This window comes from Taudactylus pleione, unplaced genomic scaffold (assembly GCF_031769625.1).
Source record: "Taudactylus pleione unplaced genomic scaffold, aTauple2 ptg000628l, whole genome shotgun sequence".
Taxonomy (NCBI): Eukaryota; Metazoa; Chordata; class Amphibia; order Anura; family Myobatrachidae; genus Taudactylus; species Taudactylus pleione.
Window position 1 is genome coordinate 226,997 of NW_028285030.1, and position 24,121 is coordinate 251,117.

At 44.3% G+C, this 24,121-nt stretch overlaps 1 protein-coding gene across 2 annotated transcripts in view; it reads right to left on the reverse strand.

The window, feature by feature from the left end:
* The window catches only part of CLGN (calmegin), a 47,305-nt gene that overhangs the window by 18,064 nt on the left and 5,120 nt on the right, over positions 1-24,121 (reverse strand). Inside the window, exons 2-10 of one of the 2 annotated variants that reach the window (XM_088454714.1) lie at positions 16,780-16,878; positions 16,014-16,108; positions 15,000-15,073; positions 11,353-11,411; positions 8,329-8,470; positions 5,075-5,156; positions 1,670-1,862; positions 487-676; positions 266-379 (exon numbers count right to left, since the gene is read on the reverse strand). In XM_088454714.1, the coding sequence (XP_088310840.1) occupies positions 266-379; positions 487-676; positions 1,670-1,862; positions 5,075-5,156; positions 8,329-8,470; positions 11,353-11,411; positions 15,000-15,073; positions 16,014-16,108; positions 16,780-16,878 (1,048 nt within the window). Of the gene's footprint in view, positions 1-265; positions 380-486; positions 677-1,669; positions 1,863-5,074; positions 5,157-8,328; positions 8,471-11,352; positions 11,412-14,999; positions 15,074-16,013; positions 16,173-16,779; positions 16,879-24,121 lie in introns of those variants that run through there. The other variant, XM_088454715.1, reaches the window with a different exon arrangement.

Here is a 24,121-nt window from a genome sequence, read left to right on the forward strand (position 1 = left end):
CGGCTAAATGCAAGTTCCACATCCCGGCTACTGAGCGATGTAGGTCCCAGGGGTGAGGCCACCACCAAATTGCTATTATTACAAAGAAGGAACAGTAGTAAACCTTTAACATAAAGTGAAAAATTCCTCTAGGTTAAATAAATTTTCAGTATGATGACATAAGAATGGTTCATGTCTTTTAAAACCTTGTAGATTAATAGATCAAACTGTTCTTTTTACCTAGATATGTAAAACAAAAAACAACAACAATTCCTTTATCTCTCACCAGTCACTTGGTTTCTGTGCATCTGGATCAGGTACTAGATGAGGTTCTTCATTCAGCCAACCCTCTGGTTTCATAGCAGTTGGATCCTCTATTTTAATAGGTCCACCTTCATCCCTATAGAATAGATACAACAAAACATATACACATATAATTTCACAATATTTCCAACATGCAGCTCAATTTTGGTTTAAAATGTACATGGAAGTTGTGTCTTTTCTTACCAGTCTTCTGGCCTGATAGCATTAGGATCAGGTATTTTGGCCCGTTCATCCCACTCTAATGGTTTTTTGTCTTTTGGATCATTTATTTCTTTTGGTGGATTCAATGGTGGGATGACATCTTCCAGGAGACTTCCCTGGCTAACAACGGTTTGATCAATTAGCATTTCAAAAGTGTTGTCTGGCTTCAGAACTGGTTGGCATAAGAATATGGATTATTGGTTATTTACAGCGTTGATCCATAAACCATCAGACTAGCAACAGATATAATCAGCCAGACTGTTTTCTGAACAATGTTTCACTATTTGACTCAAATTTTTTGTAAAAAAAACCCCAAACACATATAGATTAATGCGGCAGACTTGTCTTACAGAATAAAACAAATTGGGGAGGGAGGGGGGGGTACGGGGGGCAACTCATTCCTATGTGGACTCATGCATGCAGAGCTCACATAACGAAAAATATGCACAGAATGTTTTTTATTTACGTGCATATATTTAATTGCAAATTTAACCATTTCAAAAACATCAGTAAGTCCTTAAATCAATGTGAGATTTTCTATCCTTTTCTGCTAGATTTCATTACGTAATGGAACGGAACTCTTTACTTAATACCTAATTGTAGATTCAGGATTAAGTATTCAGACACACAGAGATGTACAGTAGTGTCTTGTTATGGGAGTGGCATGGGCGTGTTGCTGAACTCAATCGCTTAAATGCTCACATTGGAGGCCATAATCTGACGGAGATTCTGCACCTAACATGGGGCTGGTGTAAGTTTTGGCAGTGCATTCAATGATTGCGTCTAAAGACGCACCAAGCAGGATTTTGCTGTCTAAAGATGCGCAAAGTGGGCGTCCCAGTCCTTGGCATGCACATTCAGATGCACGGCTGTACACCAGGGGAAGAGCTGATACTAGCATTAGCATAAAGTCGCAGGCGTGACTACGGAAAAAGACGTTAAAGCGGTCACAGAAGCGTTCTGCGACTTTAAATCAGGCCCACTATTCATTCACACTGGGCTGATTGCAGCAAGTGTCTTTCAGATGACATACTGTAGGCTATAGTACTTTTCTGCTAGTTTTATAAACTTTTATGACTAATACATTTGTACAAGTCGATAAACTTATAGTGTCATTAATTTCTGTTATGTTATCTGCTGGTTTACCATTCTTCAAAAGACATACTCAAAGTGTAAAGATGCGTCTTCTTGTCAGTAAAGTATTTTTTCAAGTCAACCTCTGGTCGCTTAGCATGTTTTTCATCGTAATCTCCAATTATTGGATTTTTATGTCTGAAGATGAAATGCAGCTTATAATCTTCTCCGCACTTGTCAGGACCAAACATGATTGTATATGGTGATCTGTCATGGAATTCCTCCTGTGCAATGCAAATAAAAATTCATGCTATAAAACCAAGGGGATTGTAACATTCGTTTTAAACAATGCAAATTGTTTAGTTGAACCAAGACTAAATATTTAGTTTGGGGTGTCACTAACATAAGATAAAACCCTGACTGAGTGGGAGCATCCAAATTCTTCAATGGTCCAGCACTGCGTCCCTCTGTCCTACTACTGCTAGCCTGAATCAAACATCTAATGGTATTGTTGATACCCCTCCTCTATTCATGAGTGAGGCTCATTATTAAAACTGGTGTTTGGGGCCTGATTAAGAGATGGGCGCAATGTCAATGTTGTACGCAACTCAGCGTTTTTTTGCTTTTGTGTGTGTAAAAAAGTCCTTACTGTGCACGGTGAACCAGAGTGTCTAATGTCATTTGTAATTATATCTGGGATCGCTAACACTTGCTAAGGGGTTTACAATGCCTGGGCGTATCAGGATGGAGACTGGGAGGGGACCTAAAGTGGTCACAAAAAGGGGCCGTTTCATGGGCGTGTTATGGGAGTGTCTGGGAACGTTGCTGCCTTCCCAATTGCAAATCCAATTACACTTTAAGCATGTCACAATGCAGCCAGATTAAAATGATAGCAGTCATCAGCGTGATCATTATGACTGCATTTACATTAACATAAATAATGTCTTTTTTTCCAAGTTTGCCTCCCAGGTGAAAGTAACCTGCAGCAGGCTCTGACAGTCTGGGCTAGTCACACTATACAAAGGGGATCTGCAGCCAGGGCTCCCCCATAATGTGCTAGCAGCCCTGGTCAGCACATACTGGAATGCTCTAACTGAATCAATAACGGGGCTTTTTCTGTTAACTTTGGGCTGTGGTTGGCAGCCTACGGGTTAAATGTTAGGAAAACATCAAATAAGACTTGTGGAACTACAAGTACTAGCAAGACCTGGCATTCATTACATGGTCTCATCTCCAGGCGACATGCTAGTCTTTACTGTGAACACACTTGATGTGAGTAACTTCTGATCCATCACTTCCGGTGTAGGTGCAAATAAACTGTAAGTGCATGTGTGGTAAGTGCCAATAACTCACTACCGACACTTAATGCCCCCTCTTTCTAACTGCCGTAGGTCGACCACTATAAAATGATCGGCATTAATCGCAAGGAGAGTGTACAACCATTTATTCACATCTGCAACCATGACTATGTTATATCTTCCCTTAAGAACTTCACTCTACACGCATACTTTTTTGTTTTAGGAATAAGTTGGAAGGTACTTTATACTATGTGCAAGGGGAAAATATAAAGATATCTTCTGGAACAGGCGCTCCAATGGGTTCTCTTTCCACAGCGGCTGTATAAAATGGGGCTAGTCTACCCCAAAGAAAGGTACAAATTGCTAGAGAGTAACAGCGCTAATTGTGAGGGAGAACAATTTTATAATAATGTTGTTCAATGGACTCAGTATTTATGGAAATTTTCATGTTCATATATGACTCCTCAATAATGGACAACAAATTGAAATGCTTGGTGGTAGGTCCAATTGCTGTTCCACTCTCCCAAAAGAACCCTCATCATCGTGAGTTGGTATGAGACTATACATTTAAATTGGACCTACCACCAAGCATTTGAATCTGCTGTCCATTAGTGAGGAGTCATATAGGAACAGGACATTGTCCATTGGACAACATTATTCAGAGTCAAGGGGGTAAATTTACTAAAGTGAGAGTTTTTAGAAGTGAGTATTAAAAGTGATATTGCCCATAGCAACCAATCAAATTCAACTTAACATTTAACTAGCACCTTGGTTGCTATGGGCAATGCTAAGTGTTTTTTAAATTGCTATATATGTCAACACTACAAATATTTGATTCTGCATTTTAAATACAATAAATTGTTGTATTAATATTTTATCATACACTTCATCTCGTTGTGACTTTAAAATTGTTCTCCCTCACAATTAGCGCTGTTACTCTCTAGCAATTGGTACTTTATACTTTGTCCTTGGTGTGGACATATTCTTATACCACTATACCATATTTTTTTTTTCTCATATTCCATTGTGTCCTATTTTTTTTTTATTTTGTTTGCCACTTCCTAATAAATGTTAATAGTGCAGCTGTGCAAAATACTAATGACATGTGTTTTTTCAGTAACAACTATAGAGTACAGTGTCTCAATTCACATTCTCAAATCTGGGCTTTCTCACTCCGGGTGAGATGTATCAAGTCTTGGAGAGAGATAAAAAGGAGAAGTTGCCCAAAGCAACCAATCAGCTTCTAACTGTCATTTATCTAATAAAGGTTTTGAAACGGCAGTTAGAAGCTGATTGGTTGCTTTGGGCAACTACAGTACTCCACTTTATCTCTCTCCAAGTCTTGTTACATCTCCCCGCTAGTATTTGTTGAAAGATAGAATTATCAATGCTAAAATAACATCACAACAAGGGCCCGATTCAGACCCGCTCGCTAGGATGCGTTCGTGCACAGACTGCCGATGTTTGCATTCAGCGCATGCATACGCATCGCAGTGCGTGTGCGGGAACCAGTCTGTGCGATCGCGAAGCGCTCGCCCCTTGTGTATAGGCGCCTCGCTGTCTTGAGTGACAGGACATGCCATTTGTGTGTGGTGACAGGGGTTGGTCAATGGAAATGGGGGAGTGATGGTGCGAATTGAGCATTTTAACGCCGTTTTTAGAGGTTTGCATAATTAAGAAGCAGCATCATAGTACACGTCACTTTGCTGAATTTTATACTGAAGCACTCGCAGTGCTTGCAGTAGGGTAGGGTCTACCACAAGTGCTGCTTATGCATCCGATGGTACTCGATGTTACCGATGGTTGCATACACATCCTGGAGATGACGTGCACAAGTGGGCATCTTAAGACAGGCTGGTGGGCGTCTGCATACACAGCGCGATCGCAAGCCAAGACATAGTGGGCATGCTAATGCCTTGCAGTGCGATCGCGGATTTGCATACTTTGGCAGCATGAAAACGCATCGAGCGAGCGGGTCTGAATCGGGCCCCAAGTTCATTATCCATATAATAACAAGACGCTACATCTACGCAGTTATCTCAGCGTGATTAGATGCACCTATCACACAGCAAATTGTGTCTCAAAATAATTGTTATGAGCTGGAAAATATTATATTTACTTTAATACTCCCATTTTTAAGTCTGTATTTGAAATATATGATAAAAGAATCATTTAAGAAATCTGATCAACTCACACACCAGATTTAAACTGCTTGAATGAGACAGAAGTTTGAAATACGCGCCCCCACAATCAATGCCATCCTGAAAGTTCACCTCATACCTGGATGAAAAGTAAGAAAAAAATCAGTTACACACAATAAGCTGGGTAAATAGCACTTATGTCATAATGTCCCTTAACAAAGCAAAGAATGTAAAAAGGTGCATACACACACAACGATTTTTTTAATGATTATCGTTAAACGATATCGTTTAACGATAATCGTTTGAAAAAATCGTTCACTTTCTGAGTCAAACGATGAACGATTATTGTTCATGCGCGTTCACGTTTGTAGTTTGTAGTTCAGTCAGACTTGTCAACTCAACGATTTTCATTAAGTTAATATGCAAAAATCATTTGTAGTTCATAAAAATCGTTCATTACATTTAGTAAATGAACAACTTTAGTAAACGATTTTAGTTAATTTTTTCAAGGGAAAAAATCGTTTACTAAAATCGTTCATTAACTAAATCGTTGTGTGTGTATGCAGCTTAATAAATGACATGAAATACTGAACAAAGGTATTTGTCTAACTACAGAACCTCACCCGCACACAAGAGCTCATTCAGACCCAGACGCTAAGCTGCGCTCTCACACAGCTAAAAGGGGCCGGGTATGCAAATGCCGCGATCGCACTGTCTCGTGGAAGGACGCCCTCTATGCCTTAGAGAGTGACGGCAGAGCGAACGCACGCAGGAGTATAAAGCCGCCCACCTTTCTTACTTAGAACATGTAATCTCCAGGAAGTGTTTGATTAATCGGTAACATCGAGACCCATCGGAGCTGCACGCAGCGCTTGAGGTTTGATTTCAAATACCCCAGATCCTGGTGCAATAGTGTAACACCAGTATATGGAAACATGGGACAAGTATTACAACACATTGCCGGGAAAATGACATTAACTTTTCCCGGCAATGGATGGAGATCTCCAGAACTGACGATACCAGTGGGAGGAGGCCACAGTGGAACACCCACTCTAACTAATTAAGGGAAAAGGTGGCCGATACATTTTGCTGCTGAGCATGTCCCTCATAATCAGTGGCGGCTCCTTACTTGTCTGGCCAGAGGGTCTGCACATCATTGGCTGCAGTCTATGCAGCCTTCTCCTCCCTTGCCATCCTGGTGATTGACAGCTGATGTCACTGGGAGGTGGGGCTTAAGTGTGGCAGCTGAAATAGGCGGAGCCTAAGTAAGGGGGCATGGCTTAAGCCGAAAGCTGTTAGCAGACAGGCTGGCTTTTAGGGGCTGTATAAGCAGGGGCGCCGAGAGGGGGGGGAGCGGGTACAGATTGCCCGGGCTTCCTGAGGAGCCCGGCGGGGGATGGGTCCGGCGCCGGCCCCCCCCTCCTCGCTCACAGCAGCCCAGCACACATCGTGTGCTGAACTGCAGTTGGAGACTGCTCGTGGCTGCTGAGCAGCAGCCACAGCAGTCTCCTATGCCTGTGCGGGGGAGCGATCACACTGATCGCGCCCCCCCGGCTTTGCGCCGGGCTGAGGGGGCTCAGAGCGCCCCCCTCCACGGCGCTGCAAATCTTTTTTATTTCTTTTTTTTCCAGCAAGGGGGCGTGGCCACGCCTCCCGAAATTAGGCCACACCCCCTATTACCGGGGCCCGCCTTGGCTCTTGGCAGCCCTGTGTATAAGCTGCAGCCCCTATCAGCCAAATAGGGCTACCATAATAGCAGGGGAGTGGCATCTCATGGGAAGCACTCTCTCTGCTATTGAAGTCCAGATTGGTAGTCCCAGGGGGAGAAAACACCTCCCCCTGGGACTGCCTGTCTGGCTGTGATCAGCAGGCAGTGCTTCCAATGAGATGTCACTACCACTGCTAGCCCAGGCAGTCCCTGCGGGTGGTGGATTTTACTGAGGGGGCTGTAAAATCCGCCACTGCGAGTCATAGCTAAACCACAGAAAGTATTTCTTTGTAAGGATATTGGATTGTTTTTTATTATTATCACTTATTTATATGGCACCACCAAATGTCTGTAGCGCCATACAGAGAAACAATTACATTGAAAACACAACCTCTGCAATATACAAAGTACAAAAAGAACCGTATAAGGGATTAGACTAAACAGTGAAATAATACAATTTCTGAGTGACAATAAAACTCACGCAATGACCCAGTGACTCTTCACTTACTGATTTGGAAACGGCAAAGTATAATAAACGTTTATCTTTTATACGTTGTTTTATTCCTTTATACTCTACTAATGTGGGACTATGAAAATTCTTATAACTGAACTGAACACAGATTGTTTTTTCCAAAGATCACTGTAAATGACAGGAGGAAATCCCCCCAAGCAGCACAGTAAGGTGACACTGGGGCGCCCCCCAGCAGCACATAAACAGTAAGGAAAGTAACCTCATTACCTGCTGCCAGACACAGCAATGTCCTCCCTCTGCTGCTGCTGGTTACTGGCTCCACTCACTCAACAGTCGCTGGGAAGTTGCAGCCAGCAAATAGACACTTTCTGTCTGTGGAACGCAGGGGGCAGGGCTCGGTGAAACGCACAATGTGGAAACACAAGGAAGGCAGGGGGTGGGGACAGAGAGAAGGCAGGTTGCATGAAAAGAGGAAGGGCTCAGTAGGAAGGCAGGGGGTTGGGACATAGGACAGGGCTCAGTAGGAAGGCAGGGGGTTGGGACATAGGACAGGGCTCAGTAGGAAGGCAGGGGGTTGGGACATAGGACAGGGCTCAGTAGGAAGGCAGGGGAGGGGCTCAGGAGGAAGGTGGGGGAAGCAGAGGACAGGGCTCAGAAGGAAGGCAGAGCAGAGGATGGGGACAGAGGACAATGATTGGGAGGAAGGCAGTGAGCGGTGCTCTAGTGGAATGCAGAATGCTTGGACAGAGGGAATAAATGGGGCGGGGAGGCAGGGGGGCTGGGCTCGGAAGGAAGGAAGGCAAAGGACTGGGCTTGGCAGAAAGGCACTGGGCTGAGATATAGAATGGGGCTCGGGAAGAAGGAACTGACAGATGGCCAGTCTGGCCCTGTCTCCGACCATCTCCTTGGTGTCCCCTCAAATCCAGAGCCCAGGGCACTTGCCCCAATAGGCCCCCCCAAGGTTGCGGCCCTGCATATAATGACCAGGAGAGAGGGAAACTGAAGTCTATTTGATGTGTAGGACAAAGTCTATTGAGGATACTGTTTGCTGCTGCTATTAATGGGAAACTACTTCACCTATCCGATGGTAAAAGACAATAATGTGAGACAGGACAGAACTGTAACACTTACTGGACAATTAGTGGTTTACTTTCAAAGATGAAAGGCTGATTAAGCTTTGCTGAAATGGCATGATGCCTCGCCGCGGACTTCAGCACAAGCCCCAAGTCTCCTGATAACTTGTTTTCTTTCAGTTCTTCTAACGTCCACTGGCCTTAAAGAAGAGTAATATGTATAAAGAGTTTACTAGACATATAACGTTCATAAAAGGAGCTGTGTTAATGAAATAAAGATAATGGAATATGTAACAGTTAATCGCTGTTTTGGTGTATATTAGGTTGGATGCCTGTATATGTACAGTAGTGTGTCAGTTCCCCCACTATACAGTGAGCACATTTCTTGGGAGTTTGGGTGAGATCCCAAAAAAAACATGGACATTCCTGGACATTTTGGGAGGGTGGCAAATCTGATTTGCGGTACGTGTTATATAATGTTTTGTTTTTGTGGCCCTGAGCTGTTTCCTTTGCATGTCTCGCTTACATTTTGTGAGTAGTAATAGAGATATGAAACATGCCTACAGTATGTGCACTGCATTCATTATTTTGCATCGTTATCATAGCAAGAAAGATGTGTTTGTACATTTATAAGAAGGTAATATGGGCCTGAGTCAGCAATTGCAACCACGTACACAGATTGGCCGATTGTTGCTTACTGCGCATGCACTGCACTGGGTGTGCGCGGCGATCGCACTGCTATTACGGACACACTGTGGAATCCATCGCAGAGTTAGTGACAGACCGTGAGTGTTTGGGGGTGGTGACGGGGTGTAGTTGGAGAAACACAGGTCTGTCTGTCCGTTTGAACGCCGTTGCATGGGCGTGCATAAATTAACCACTGCGATTGCATACGCAGCTTGTGTACTCACTGCGTGAGACGAGACTTGCAATCTCTGAGAGAGGTCAGACCTGCTGTAATTGTGCGTGACGGCCCGATGTTCTCTGATGTTAACAGATGTATACGCAGTACTGCGAGGTATTACGGATGTGAGAAAGCGGTAGTGGGTGTTTCTATGCTGGCTGAGTGGTGGCAGCCATTAGTATATATTTGCAGCTTCATTGTTTGCGATGACGCAGCGGCGATGGCAGTTACGATATGTGCTGAATCAGGCCCTATGTGCCGTAGTGTTTGCATTAGAAGTGGTAGAACTGCAGTATGGAAGCAGGATATATACCATGGTCTCCCACAGAACATGCGCACACACACTAATCATGTTGATGCATTTTATCATTGTAGCAATAAAGAATCAAAGTGATTACAGAATAATGACGGTGGTATTGGCTTATCTGTGCGTCTGGTGCAGCTTCTCCATAACTCCTCCCACACTATCTGTAATCACCCTGCTTCCCCGCCCTCTATCAGTCTGTCCCAATGTCTGCTGGATAGTGTCACCTCCAAGTCAGATTTATTTTTATCATATATGTTATCATAGATGCTAGGAGTAAATGAATCTAAGGTTATTGGGTGGGAAAGGAAGTTATACTACTGGGGAAATCAAAAGCAAAAAGGAATATGCCAAAGAGGCATTGCGACCGCGGGAGAGCGCAGATAGTCTGTGCAAACACTGGACAATCCGGTCGATATGTTGTTCCGATTCGGCCAGAAACTACATATTGGGCCGACATCGTCCTAGTGTGTACCCAGCTTAAAACACTTAACCACCCAATGTATCTAGTGTACGCCAAATGATGCATGAGAAATTTTTATTCAGAAAATGTATTAAATATAGCAGCAAACACATCTCATAACCTACTAGTTAAGAACTACAATACGTTTGAAATACAAACTTGTCTTATATAAAATGGAGCTCATATAGTTTGGTGAAACATGACATATTTTACATTATATTTACATATGCTATGCAGATGTATGGGAGCTATTGCTATCTGTTATCATTCATATTCTGATTTTAAAAAAGGACTAAAAGAGGCTGGCTGTGTCCCTAAATAAGATGATTGACAGGAAAATAATTTCTTCCTTACTACAGTAGCTCTTTTATATAAGCCTACTTGGATGCAGCACAGATGGTATAATGGTTACCATTACTGCCTCACAGCTCTGAGGTCATGAGTACGGCCCTACATGTGTGGAGTTTGTATATTCTCCCTGTGCTTGCGTGGGTTTCATCTGGGTACTCCGGTTTCCTTCCGCACTCCAAAAATATACTGGTAGGTTAATTGGTTCCCAACAAAAAAAAAAATAACCCTAGCGTGTATGTGTGAGCATGTGATAGGGAACATAGGGCCTCATTCAGACCTGCTCGCAAGCGCTATGTGCTCGCAAGCGGGTCGATGGTGAGGCACTGCGCACGCACGGCGTGCGCAAAATGCGAGCCCTGGAGCGAGTGAGAAATTCACTCGCTCCGGGACTCGCTACAAACGGGGCGGCTGTCGATGTTGATTGACAGCTCGACCCGTTTTGTAGGGGGGGTGGCTGGTCAAACGGAGGCGTTTCTGAAGGAACGCCTGCCGTTTGTGGGCGGCCCTACTGACATCACTCGTGACTCGTGTCAGTAGTGAGCTTCCTTCTCTATTTGAGCAGGAAGCTCACTGGGGCTTGTGGCAGACGAGACCCTACCATAAGGGTCTCATCGCAAGCCGGATTGTCGCAATAATCGCGACCATCACCTGGCCGCTCGCAAAAGCTGTGGATGGTCACCCACAGCTTAGCGAGCGGCCAGGACGCCAGGTAAAAAAAAAAAGAGCGAGCGCTCGCTTTTTGCAAGCGCCTCTGAATCTGGCCCATAGATTGTAAGCTCCCGTGAGGCAGGGACTGATGTGAATGGCCAAATATTCTCTGTAAAGCACTGCAGAGTATGTGTGTGCTATATAAATAACTGGTAATAAATAAAATAAATAAATGTAGGGTTTTATATGCTGTTTAACAGGTTAGTCAGGGTTAAAAGAAATACAAGGACTGTTCAACTACTAATAGGCAACAGTAATGCATTAGCAGAGATGTGGAGACCAATCCCATTTATTCAGGCACCATACACACAGACCCAGCATGTCTATTTCTAAAATAGCATAAATTCCTCACCATCATATTTAGCAATGTCTTCATCAGCATCTTCCTTCATTGTTCTGGAAAGAACCCAACTGAAATTAAAGATTGAAATAGAGATACATGAACCCATAATACTAGATAATTTGGTTAGATTTTGCATAAAACATCAGCAACAGGGCAGCACAACCTAACCATGTGGAATGTGACAGCAGATATCACTTAAGCTGGGTACATACTAGGATGACGGATCTAAACTAGGACGTAAATTCAAAAATTAAAAACTATTATACCTATTGCTAGTGCAGAAGAAAAACATATATAGGGCCAGATTCATCACGGATCACAATTGCAACAGTGTATGCAGATCGGCCGATGGTGCGTATTGTGCATGTAACGCAGTACACGTGCTCAGGTCAGCATTACAATCGCACTGCAATCACGTACGCAGATACAAAGCCATCGCAGAGTGAGCGATGGGACCTCAGCGTTTGGGGGTGATGACGGGGGAGTGGTCGGAGAAACGCAAGCGTGCCTGTCTGTTTGAACGCCGTTACATGGGCGTGCATAATTAGCCACTGTGATGGCATATGCAGTTTGTGTACTAACTGTGTGCAACGAGACTTGCAATTTCTGGAATAGGTCAGGTCTGCTGTAATTCTGCGTGAGGGGCCGATATTACCGATGTATGCATAGGACTGCGAGGTTTTACGGATGTGGGATAGTGGTTCTGGGTGTCTTTATGCTGGCTGAGCGGTGACAAACATTAGCATATTTTCGCAGCAGAACTGCGTGTGTAATCGCAGCTGTGATCGCAATAGCGATCCATAATGAATCAGGCCCATAGTTCACTAGTTCTTGTTAAGTCATATTAGGAAGAAGTCAATAATGACACTTTATTATTATTCTGTCTACATATTATAAAGTACTTATTTTTATTTTTGGATGGTTTTATATAGAAATTGTCACATAGTACATCAGCTTGTGCATGCTACCTCTGAGCTTTCTACCTATTAGCTTATGCATTCTACCTCTGAGCTTTCTACCTACATGCTTTCTACCTATGGGCTTTCTACCTATCAGCTTGTGCATGCTACCTCTGAGCTTTCTACCTACATGCTTTCTACCTATGGGCTTTCTTACCTATCAGCTTGTGCATGCTACCTCTGAGCTTTCTACCTATTAGCTTATGCATTCTACCTCTGAGCTTTCTACCTACATGCTTTCTACCTATCAGCTAGTGCATGCTACCTCTGAACTTTCTACCTATCAGCTTGTGCATGCTACCTCTGAGCTTTCTACCTATCAGCTTGTGCATGCTGCCTCTGAGCTTTCTACCTATCAGCTTGTGCATGCTGCCTCTGAGCTTTCTACCTATCAGCTTGTGCATGCTGCCTCTGAGCTTTCTACCTATCAGCTTGTGCATGCTACCTCTGAGCTTTCTACCTATCAGCTTGTGCATGCTACCTCTGAGCTTTCTACCTATTAGCTTGTGCATGCTACCTCTGAGCATTCTACCTATATGCTTTCTTCCTATCAGTTTGTGTATGCTACCTATGAGCTTTCTATTTATGAGCTTGTACATACTCCCTTTGAGCTTTCTACTTATCAGCTTGTACATGCTACCTATATGCTTTCTACCTATCAGCTTGTGTATGCTACCTATGAGCTTTCTACCTATCAGCTTGTGCATGCTACATCTGAGCTTTCTACCTATCAGCTTGTGCATGCTACCTATGAGCTTTCTACCTATGAGCTTTCTACCTATCAGCTTGTGCATGCTACCTATGAGCTTTCTACCTATGAGCTTTCTACCTATCAGCTTGTGCATGCTACCTCTGAGTATTTTACCTATATGCTTTCTTCCTATCAGTTTGTGTATGCTACCTATGAGCTTTCTACATATGAGCTTGTGTCTGCTACCGCTTTTTTTTTTTTTTTTTTTTAGTTCCTTTAAGCCTTGGCCGCGCTACTACATCTCCGACAATAGTCGATTGCTCCGAGACATCTGTGAGACAGCATCCACTTGTGGAGCTTGGCGGTGAGTTACACAGCCGCAGCAGGATCCGGCGGCTTGTGTTCTCCACTTTGGCCACCTGTAACTATACCGAGGAATAATATAACCTTCAAATCTGACAGCTAAGCTCGCTGCCCGCTGTTTTCAGTGAACAGCACGGATATCTCTCCAAGTGAGCTGTGGACATATTGTAATTTGTAACCAATTACCAGGTACTATTTATATCCTGATGGAAACAACTTGTATTTTATTACTCTATAACGAATCCGGGACACACTACTTTTTAAAGCCTAAAAAGAACATTACAGTTCTCAAATTAACTACAATTTATTTTTATATTTGTAGTACACTAATCTATTGTATTAGTGTGTAGATAATTTTGATGCATGTAATTTTTATATCTACTGTTTTAAAATTTACCTGGAAGATATACTAAATTGATTATATGTTGTGTACCAGCACGGTATTGTTATTTTATTTATGCTTTTTGTCGGGTTGCAGTTTTTTCCCCTTCATTCTTTAACTGCTGCAGGTTAATTGTGAAGTATAAGTGTGATTTTTAAGCGCTGAGGGTTTTTCTAATTCAAATTTATGAAAATGGGCAAAGTGCAAATCCAGGTATAGTTCAGCTGTGTTTTAGAGCGTTTCTGGCAAAGTAAAGAGTAGGCAAGTTGATTTATGTTGTAAACAGAAAGATACCATTTTTAATGGTGTGTGCAGAGGAGCACATGGCCAGTTAAAGACTACAATGGCCTGAGATTTGCACTCAGAGCTAGCCATTTTCACGTCTCGCCCTATCATTTTAATGGAACTATTAATGTTGTAATTTGGCAAATATATCACACCCTTACAGAGAATGACTAAAAATTATGTTATGTCGACAGTTATCAAATCAACATAAATAAAGGCCAACATGAAAATGAAGACATGGTTGAAATGTTGACAAGCAGCATGTTGATAGTGAAAAAGTTGCCATTCATCATGTTTATACGGATGACATGCATAACGTGGCCCAGCGGTAACTTACCTGGTTCTGGTGGACATGTGATGAACAGTTCCAGTGCAGACATCTGATGTGCGGCGGTACTAGTGAGTATTCTCCCATCCTATCCCTAATCTTAATCCTTTCCCCTAACCCTCCCCCTAGTGTCCAACCGTCACACTCCCATCACCGCCCCCCTGTGTCAGCATTCTGATAATGTCAACATTTCACATGGTGTCATTGTAAACTTGTCAACATTCTGAGGATGTTGACATGGTGCCTGTTGCCATGTTGAACCATGTTAACGGCTGCCAATGTGCCCGGACACACACACACACATAATTAAAACTGTCCACATGTCCCTACACTGGTATGATTAATTTCAGCTATAAATTAGTCTAAACCAAGCAGTATTTTCGGGAAGAAAATAAGTTAATGTGAATGCAAGTGGTTGATTTAAAGTGTAGGAGGGTGGACTTTGATGTGATGCTTACACATTGCACGGTGAGCCTCCCTGCATATTACTTGCACTTCTAGCCTGCAGAGGGGTCTCTAAAGAGCAGGTGTACACAAGTGGAGAAATTAGGTGTTTGGCAGTACGTATTCATTGCATGACCTCCATAGTGAGGAGTTCCAGTCATATAGCAGAGTAAACAATAAACAAATTGATAGTAATTAACCTACCCATCCAACGATCCATCATCGAATGACTCTGCAAAAAACACATCACCACTAGGGATGGGCGTCTTGTATACAACCTGATTTGAATAAAAAACATTTTTAAGTCAAGTTCATATGACTGTTTTGGGGGAGATTCAATTAGCATTGTGTGTTATCTGGCAGGAGAACCTTGCTTGTTTTTTGCTTGCATACAGGAGACAATGCTGAGTTTGGCCCTTGCTGGGGAAGTTTGAATAACTTGAACTCTAAAGGTTGTCCTGCTGGTAAATTGTGGGCCTAATATAACCCTTTGACGCTTTTATGAGAAAAACAGATTTTCTCAATACAATACCTTTATAATCACTAGCATGCAAAACATTGCCTGACCAGCAATTACATACAGTATCACCTATTGGACAACTTGAACAGAAGATTTAGCATTTATCTTAGAACAGTGGTAAACAACATCTGTTTTAACATTCAGCATGTTGACACTGATGATATCTTAACATGGTTGGTTTGTCAATACTGTGCTTTTAATGTCGGTCTAGGTCTAATGCTAACCCTAACAGTAACCCTAACGTAAAATGTCGACAATGGCAATGTTGACATTCTGTGATGCTGACATTTTTCAGGTATTGACATTTTAACGGTGTCGACATCCAGGCACAGACTGGGGCTGTAGAACAGCCCCGGCATCTCTTGTGAGCGCACATGGAAAAGGAGCGTGGCCATGCCACACAGGGGAGTGCTGCAAGTCATGGAGGCGTGGTCTCGCCCGTCTGCCAGAAGTGCCAGATGGCCTGTCCGGTCCTGTCAACATCATAACTGTCAATATTCTGGTCTCAACATTCAACCAATCACTAACCAGCTCCATAGACTGTGTGAATGCGCAGCACTCACTTTGTGACATTGGAATCACCAATTACAGGGTCTCTCTCCTTGTACGTCACTGTATTACACATTACAAATAGCTGAAAATCATATTGAAGTTATTACAAACTACATACATGGGATTTTTTTTTTAAACATACTTACCCCTAAATAACCTTTTTGCTCTTCACTTTGGACTTCTTCTGTACTGCCTAAAAGAACATCCTCCTCATCATCTACCTTGTCAGTGATGTCTGCAGCTGCTAAAGCAAAGAGCAATGTAGCCAAACATAACCATCTCCAATGAGGCTGCATTGTGGTGCACTGGAAGCACAAAATACACAATATAACTAAACAGCAATTCAGGGATACAACATATTGGGGCCAATCCAATTAGGTGGGAGATCCTCGCACCTGCGAGTATGTGTGGGTGTATGCTGCAGTTACGATACATATGGACTCGCACATTTATGTTCTTTCGAGTCTAGGGTGAGATCGGGCCACAAGGGGGGCAACTTGGCGTGCCGTTGCATGTGTTTCTATGCCGTTCCTATGCCAATGTGCCCCCTTCACACCTAGTTGGATTGACCCTATTATCTGGAAACCTGTTACTCGGAACATTTCATAACACAAGTAAAGAAGAGTAAATAATTACTGATGTTCTGTAATAATGTCATAGAGAGGGGTACGAGCACTGATCATACCGTCTTACAGTCACAGGGAGGAGCACTGGTAAATGAGACGGGTTCCAGGGGCGGTGTCAGGATAGAGGGATTTTAAATGTAATTGAGATATTGTAGCACTTTAGTCCAAGAATTTCAAAGTGTAAATATTTTACCTGTATGACAAATTATACACCCTAAATGTAGAGCTACCAAAATTAAAAGTAAGTTTTGTTTGGAATTAGAGAAGAAAATAAGAATTTTATTACCTACGCTCACCAATCCTTCCTTCCGGTGTTTCCTTATCGGTAATGGTGTGAGATCTCTCTTACTTTGCAAAACCACCCTCACGTGTTTTGGTTTTCGATCTGTATTTTTATTTTCAAATGAAGAAAGAAAAAAAAAAAAAACAGCTAAAATTATGTCATTTTGACACGGAACCGCTAAATTTGGTTGTTGGTTCTGAGAACCAGACCAGCACATCATTACTTTTTAGACAGATACTGTAAGTTAATATGCATTGTCGCAGCCGCCGGGAGATGTACTGAGACGCCCACCTATGGCTTTGCAAATCCAAGCATCTGTGTAAGAAGTCACAGCGCCTGCATACAAAGACAAAGCATCGGTCTTCTGAGTAACCCCATGGCTATTCAGGATGGATGACAAAACTAAATGTCTGCACCAGTGACACTAAGTACAAAGACACTGGGCCTGATTCAGCAAGGATCGCAGTAGCAAAGACGCACGCAATCAGTCGATTCATTTGCATTGCGCATGCATATGCATCGCAGTGCGTGAATCAGCAATAGCAATGGGAAATTCGTTTGCAGAGGCTACGTAGACCCCGAGCACAGTGATTGACAGGAAGTGCCGTTTGTGGGTGGTGACGGAGGGGTGGTCGGCCGAACGCAGGCATGCCAGTGCGTTGAGACGGTGTTGCAGGGGCGTGCATAAGTTATCCATTGCAATACCATATGCAGCATGAGGCCTCATAGCGTGACCTGAAGTTAGTAATTCCTGAGTGAGGTCTGACCTGCCTTAACTGGGTCTGATGTTACTCGATGTTACCGATTAGTTCGCTATGTTGCCCAAGTATACGGATGTGTATAAGGGGAAGTGGGCGTCCTTATGGTAAGCTGTAATCGCAATGCGATTGCAAATATTTGCATTTCACCACTAATATTAGAAACTGTGGTGCGTGTGTTATAGCGATTATGTCACGCTGGGCGGCGGGTTTTTGAAAGCCGAGGTCTGAGGCTGTGGGAGGAGGCGAAGGCGAGGGGCCTGGACGTATGATCTCCGCATCCACAAGTCTTGGTCGTTGGCTAGACCTAGTCAATGGTGCGGAGTCTAACTCACAAGGAGGTGTTCGCCAGTGACCCCTCCAAGCGGGATATGGGCTTGTGCGGCTCCCTGTAAGCAGGTCGCGGTCCTTTGACGGTGACCAAGGCCTGCAGGGAAAAGACAATCAAAACACCCGTGGCCCAAGGGTAATTCCTGGAATAGGCACGTGGGGAGTGGGATAGAACTCCTGGCTGGAGAAAGGCACTTGAGGTGCTGGCTAGATAGGTGTGGAGATTTATTGGTAGGCTGAGGTAACAGCTGGATATCCCACGAAGTATATACCGGATTGCCGTCCGGAGATCATGCACTAGGGTGCAATGAGACGAAGGGTTAACCTGCACACAGGCTGTGATGGTGAAAGCACTGCGATGAGATGAAGGGTTAACTTGCAAACAGGCTGTGATGGTAAAAGCTCTGCGATGAGATGAAGGGTTAACTTGCACACAGGCTGTGATGGTAAAAGCACTGAGGTGAGATGAAGGGTTAACTTGCAAACAGGCTGTGATGGTAAAAGCACTGCAGTGAGATGAAGGGTTAACTTGCACACAGGCTGTGATGGTAAAAGCACTGTGATGAGATGAAGGGTTAACTTGCACACAGGCTGTGATTGTAAAGCACTGTGGTGAGATGGAGGGTTAACTTGCACACAGGCTGTTGATTAGTAAAGGCACTGTGGAGAGATGGAGGTTGAACTTGCACACAGGCTGTTGCTTAGTAAAGGCACTGTGGAGAGATGGGGGTTAAACTTGCACACAGGCTGTGATGGTAAAAGCACTGCGGTGAAATGAAGGGTTAACTTGCACACAGGCTGTGATGATAAAAGCACTGTGATGAGATGAAGGGTTAACTTGCACACAGGCTGTGATGGTAAAGCACTGTGGTGAGATGGAGGGTTAACTTGCACACAGGCTGTTGCTTAGTAAAGGCACTGTGGAGAGATGGAGGTTAAACTTGCACACAGGCTGTTGATTAGTAAAGGCACTGTGGAGAGATGGAGGTTAGCTTTCACACAGGATGTTGATAGTAAAAGCACTGTGGAGAGATGGAGGTTAAACTTGCACACAGGCTGTTGATAGTAAAGGCACTGTGGTGAAATAGCTTAGAAGCTCTGGAAGAAACACACTGGAAGCACGGGAACCTGGAACGAGACTCCTCTAGTTACACTAGCGGCGACAATGATTGTTCAGGCAACTACCTGGAGCACAGGAGCCGGATATAAACCCCTGGAAGCCTGCTGATAGGCCCACAGCGTCAGCTGACCAGCCGGGCCACTCAGGGAAGGAAGTACTGACATAGGGAAAGTGTCATGGCGGCGCCCATGATGGAAACTGCGATCCCCGCTCACCGGGTCGCCTGACACCACAGCTACAGGGTGAATGCTCAGCTCCTCCCACGTCGCCGCACCAGCCGCCCGACTGCCCGGGAAGTCAGAGGAAGCTGGCGGGACGGTAAGGAAAGGGCCGATCCCCGGCTGAACGCTGACAGATTATTGCTGAATCAGGCCCACAGTCGCTGGTTCTGACACGCATATAAAATGTCTGCGACAATCTTGCGTCTTTCTAACCACCCACAAACGATGCTTAAGGCCGGTTACAAACTAGATAATATGGCGTCTGATCCGGCGGATCGGACGACATATGTCCACATCAGCCGGTGTTTACCCGCTATGTCGCTGATGATGCATGCTCCCGCACGTCATCAGCAACATCGCCAAATGCAGTATGGCCCCCGCTGTCACTCCATCGCTGCCAGCATCAGCAAATGTGTATGCACTTGCCAATGTCGGAACCCGCTGCAGACGACGTTGTGCATCATTTAGTGTGTACCCAGCATGATAATCACTCTGCGTCTAAATCCTCTCAGTGAGCAACATCGCAGAAGCATCGGGACGCATGCGCCATGTGACTTAGACGGATGCATTGTAATAAATTCATCAGCCAACTGCATAAATATGGGCATAGCGTACAACTCTGAATCAGGCCCTAATTTGTTTGATGTTTAAGTAATAATTTGTTGCGTTCTCTTAATAAAAAAAAAATATATAACACATCAAATATAATAAATTTTCCGATTATCAGAGCAGTATATAAATGGGTTACTCATATTGGATATTTCAGGAACAGCTCCCAGTACTCCTGCTTATTATTGTTGCTATAATTAGTGGCACAGTGTTACCGACATTAGCAGCCACAAGTTTATGTATTGGTAATTGATGTTGATCACAAATGAATTTTCTCTCTGGGTGACACAATACTCCTGAGAGTACAACATGGCTGGTATGTGACCGTTCTATGCGAGGGAGAGAAATACAGTACTTTATGCTGAGCATACATTATACAATTATCTGGGCAGTCCGCCTAATATCGGTTTGCCCAGTTTTCAAAATGTCAATCAGTCGGAAATGCCGAATAGTCCAACACGTCTGTCCGATACAATATTTTTGGAGTTGGAAGTTAGCTGCACTGGGCAGTGTATGCACTGATGACCAACGGATATTTCCCCTGGTCATTCACAGGGGAGGAAGCCAGATATTGCGTGGTCATACACAGTGACATATCTCACAATGTATGACCACAATATCTGCTGGGTGTCAGGTCTGACACACAGTTTTTCTGTCAGTGGGCCTGATTCAGAGCCGGACGCAATTAGCGCTCGCTCGTCCAGAAAATAGGGGTGGCTATTCAAATCAACCGTTCGCTCTTTGCGGTCTGTTCACGCCTCTAGGTCTGAACGAGCGAACCAAACTTGCGGTCGTTTTTTGGAAAACTACGCCCCCTGGCCGCTCGCATCCTACGTCATGTCCGCTATTTATTAGATTAATCGAGTACATCGACCAGGGTATGAGTACGCCTGCGTTCGGATCTCCACTCCCCGTTTTCAAGCACCTTCCCCCGTTACCACCCACATACGCCTACTCCTGTCACTCAAATTATCAGGCATTCGCTATTTTGCGAGCACATGAATTTCGACCGCACTGACTGGTTCGCGCATGCGTATAACGATCCGTACGCATGTGCAGTTGGGCAAACATCGCTCGGAGCGAACGAGCGGCCGCTTACGAGCGGCTCTGATTCATGCCCTGTGTACACCCAGGATGACATGTGCATCCATGATATCTCTCAATAAAGGAAAATCAGGAAGCACCAAAACAAAATATTTTGTTAAATAATCTTTTTTTTTTTTCCTCCACAGCTCTCCCTGACCAGTGGATGGTTCTGGTAAATTCATATGGGGTGCATTTTCTTGGCAGAGTTTAAGCGCAGTCATTTCCTTAGAAGACAAGGATGCTATTTAATACGTAGTACTGAATGAACATCTTCACCCAATGTTGCAGTATTTCTTTCATGACATTAGTGGTGTCTTCCAGGATGACAATGCCTCTGTACACAGAGCAATTTTAAACGAGAAGTAGGTTGAGAGCAGGGAGGTGCTAGCATCTTAGGTTATCCAATAAGATATCAACAATGGTAATGGTCTATTTGATTGGTGGAGGGAAGTGTTCTGAATCTACACTTAAAAACAATCTACTAATAATTGACTTCCGGGATGCGGTCAGAATGCCGACGCCCGATTCCCGACACTTATCAGAATACCAGCGGCGGCATCCCAGCCGGGAGGGATAGGGTAAGGGGTTAGGGTTAGGCACTAGGGGGAGGGTTAGGCTGCTAGGGGGAGGGTTAGAGTTAGGGTGCAGGGAGGGAGGGTTAGGGGTTAGGTTAGGAGTACTTACCTTAAGGCGTCGGCATTGTAACCTGGTCGGGATGCTGGCATCGGGATTCTGGGCGCAAGGATCCCAAGCGCCGGCATCCCGTACCCATTCCTTGGCTTCCTTACTGAGGAACCATTTGTGGGTGCTAGTTTTGAATATGGAAATAACTGTACATTTAAAAAAACAAATAATTACATTTATTTGTGGATATTACCTGCTGGTCATTTTTGAACGTCAGCCTTAACATGCCTAAACTTAAACCACCTACAGGTCATTTCAAAGACTAAGCACAGGATGCATGAAGCATCCCACGATGCATGCTGCCACTCATCGCTTTACTAACGCCGTATGCTCGAGGAAAATCACAAAGGACAGCTCTCCCAGTCAGGACAGCTCTCCCAGTAAGGACAGCTCTCCCAGTAAGAGCTGTCCTTTGCGATAGAAGGAATTCCGGGTTTAGGACCTGGAGCTCTTCTCTGCATGCGTCGTGTGAGTGCTGGGAGGGATCCGATTGGATCCCTCTCAGGGGGAAATGAAAATAGAAGCCCAATAGTCTTCTATTGGGTAACGCCATCTAAAGATGGTGCTGCCCATCGCATCCAGGCTTGGTGCATATATTCGGTGAGCGTCCAAATCATATAAGGTTTGACCGCAAAATCCCACCTTGGATATGAGTCCAGTTCAACTATAAACCTGACAATCATGCTGAACCACAGTATCACATGGTGCCCCTATAGTGCATTTGGCGGATGATTGTACTCAATGGGGCCTAACTTACATTTGAGTATAAATATACCCCAGATGCGTCTGAACACTTTTTGATTAAATGTCTATAAATTGAGTTGCACAAATCTTAAGATATGCATAACCTAATGGTGTAATGATGTGTGGGGTGGTTTAAGAGAGGAGGAGAACCGTGTGCAGTCTCCATGCAGCCCCATCCTCTCGCTGGCGGATGTGTTGAGTTAAGTAGTGGCATTGTACCACAGTCTACCACATACATCTCTGGAAAAATGACATCAATAAGTGCCAGAGATTTCTCAGCTGCACATATGCAGATCTCTGGGAAAATGGCGCCATGTGCACTGCATGCAGTGGCATCCGTCCCCACGGTGTCACCCGGTCCGACGAGGACGTGGCCTCACAGATAGGGGCGTGGCCACAGTGGAAGTAGCGTGGCCTCGTCCCCGTGATCCCACTCCTGTCCCACCATGCTGCTTATTATCACTGGGAGGTGGGGGGAGAGGGGGAGTGCCGGAGGTCGGATTGTGCAGGGCTGGCCGGCTCCCTCACAGTGTCAGGAGCTGTGTGCTGCACTTAAACAGTGAGTAATCATTATGTAACATGACACACATGCATGCAACTGTAAATCAGGCCCATAATGATCACGGCCATGTGCAGACTGCAATTACTGACATCACGGATCCACATCTGATGAATACTAATATCAGTCCTGGTGCATGTGTAGTGTGAAACACTTTGCCTTTTATACAAATTATGTCTGCTTTATCCATATTATCACAAATCAAATACTACAAGTTTTGTTGACTACATGACTACGCTAACAGTCTGGTTTTCGGGCATTATTCAGTGACATCATTGCCCTAAGCATAGTCATACTAGAATATTGGGCTAAGCGTCTATAGCTCCATTACTACTAATACCATTATATCCTGCTTAATGATACCAGACCCATTCCGATATGCTTTGACATTATCTGCTAATCTCTGTAATAGCACATGTACACTGGACTTTATGCACCAGGGCATAAGCTCTCTCTGTCTCTCGCTATATATATATATATATATATAAAAAAGTAAAGTCCCCGAGTGTAGGGATCTGCCTGTTTGTTCGGGCTAATCTCTTGAACCAATAAATGGATTTTTATGGGGTTTCCACTATTCTATACAGCATTTGTTGAGGAAGGTTTAGGTGTATGAACCATTCCTCTGTGACAAAGGGAGCCGATCAGTGAAGTGAATAGTGAAGCAAAAAACACAAAAAAATCTTGCACCAAGCTGCTGTATAGGAGCTGGCCAGAGTGCTGAAACAGCCAGAGACAGTGCAAGCCAAACAGAGAGAGCAATGTCCCCTGTTGCTTAGCAGTAGCCTAGTGAAGGAGGGAGTCAGGGACTGTGCAGGGTCACGTCTGAGGCAGACAGACATTGAGAGACAGCCTCCACCGAACCCATGAAGATGTTCTGATGCAGAGGCAGTAGCCAGGTAGGGCCAGGGTACGCATAGCTATCAGGAATTAAAGAAAAAAAACAACCATTGAAACATCATCGAACAAAAGCATTGATGGTTAGCAACCATTGGATTCTGATGTCCATCCCTACGCTGAACCTGCAGACAGATTCCGACCACCATTCCTCCACCGTGAAGTGCTCCCTCTACAGCAGTATGTTCCCACTCAGCCACACGTCCTTGGTGAACAGGAGGCACCTCCCATTGAAGCCAGCACTGTTCTCAGTAGAGATGAGCGGTTCGGATTCTGTGGAATCCGAACCGCTCCGAACATTGGGGATCCGAGTCCACCCGAACCCTGTTCGGGTGTT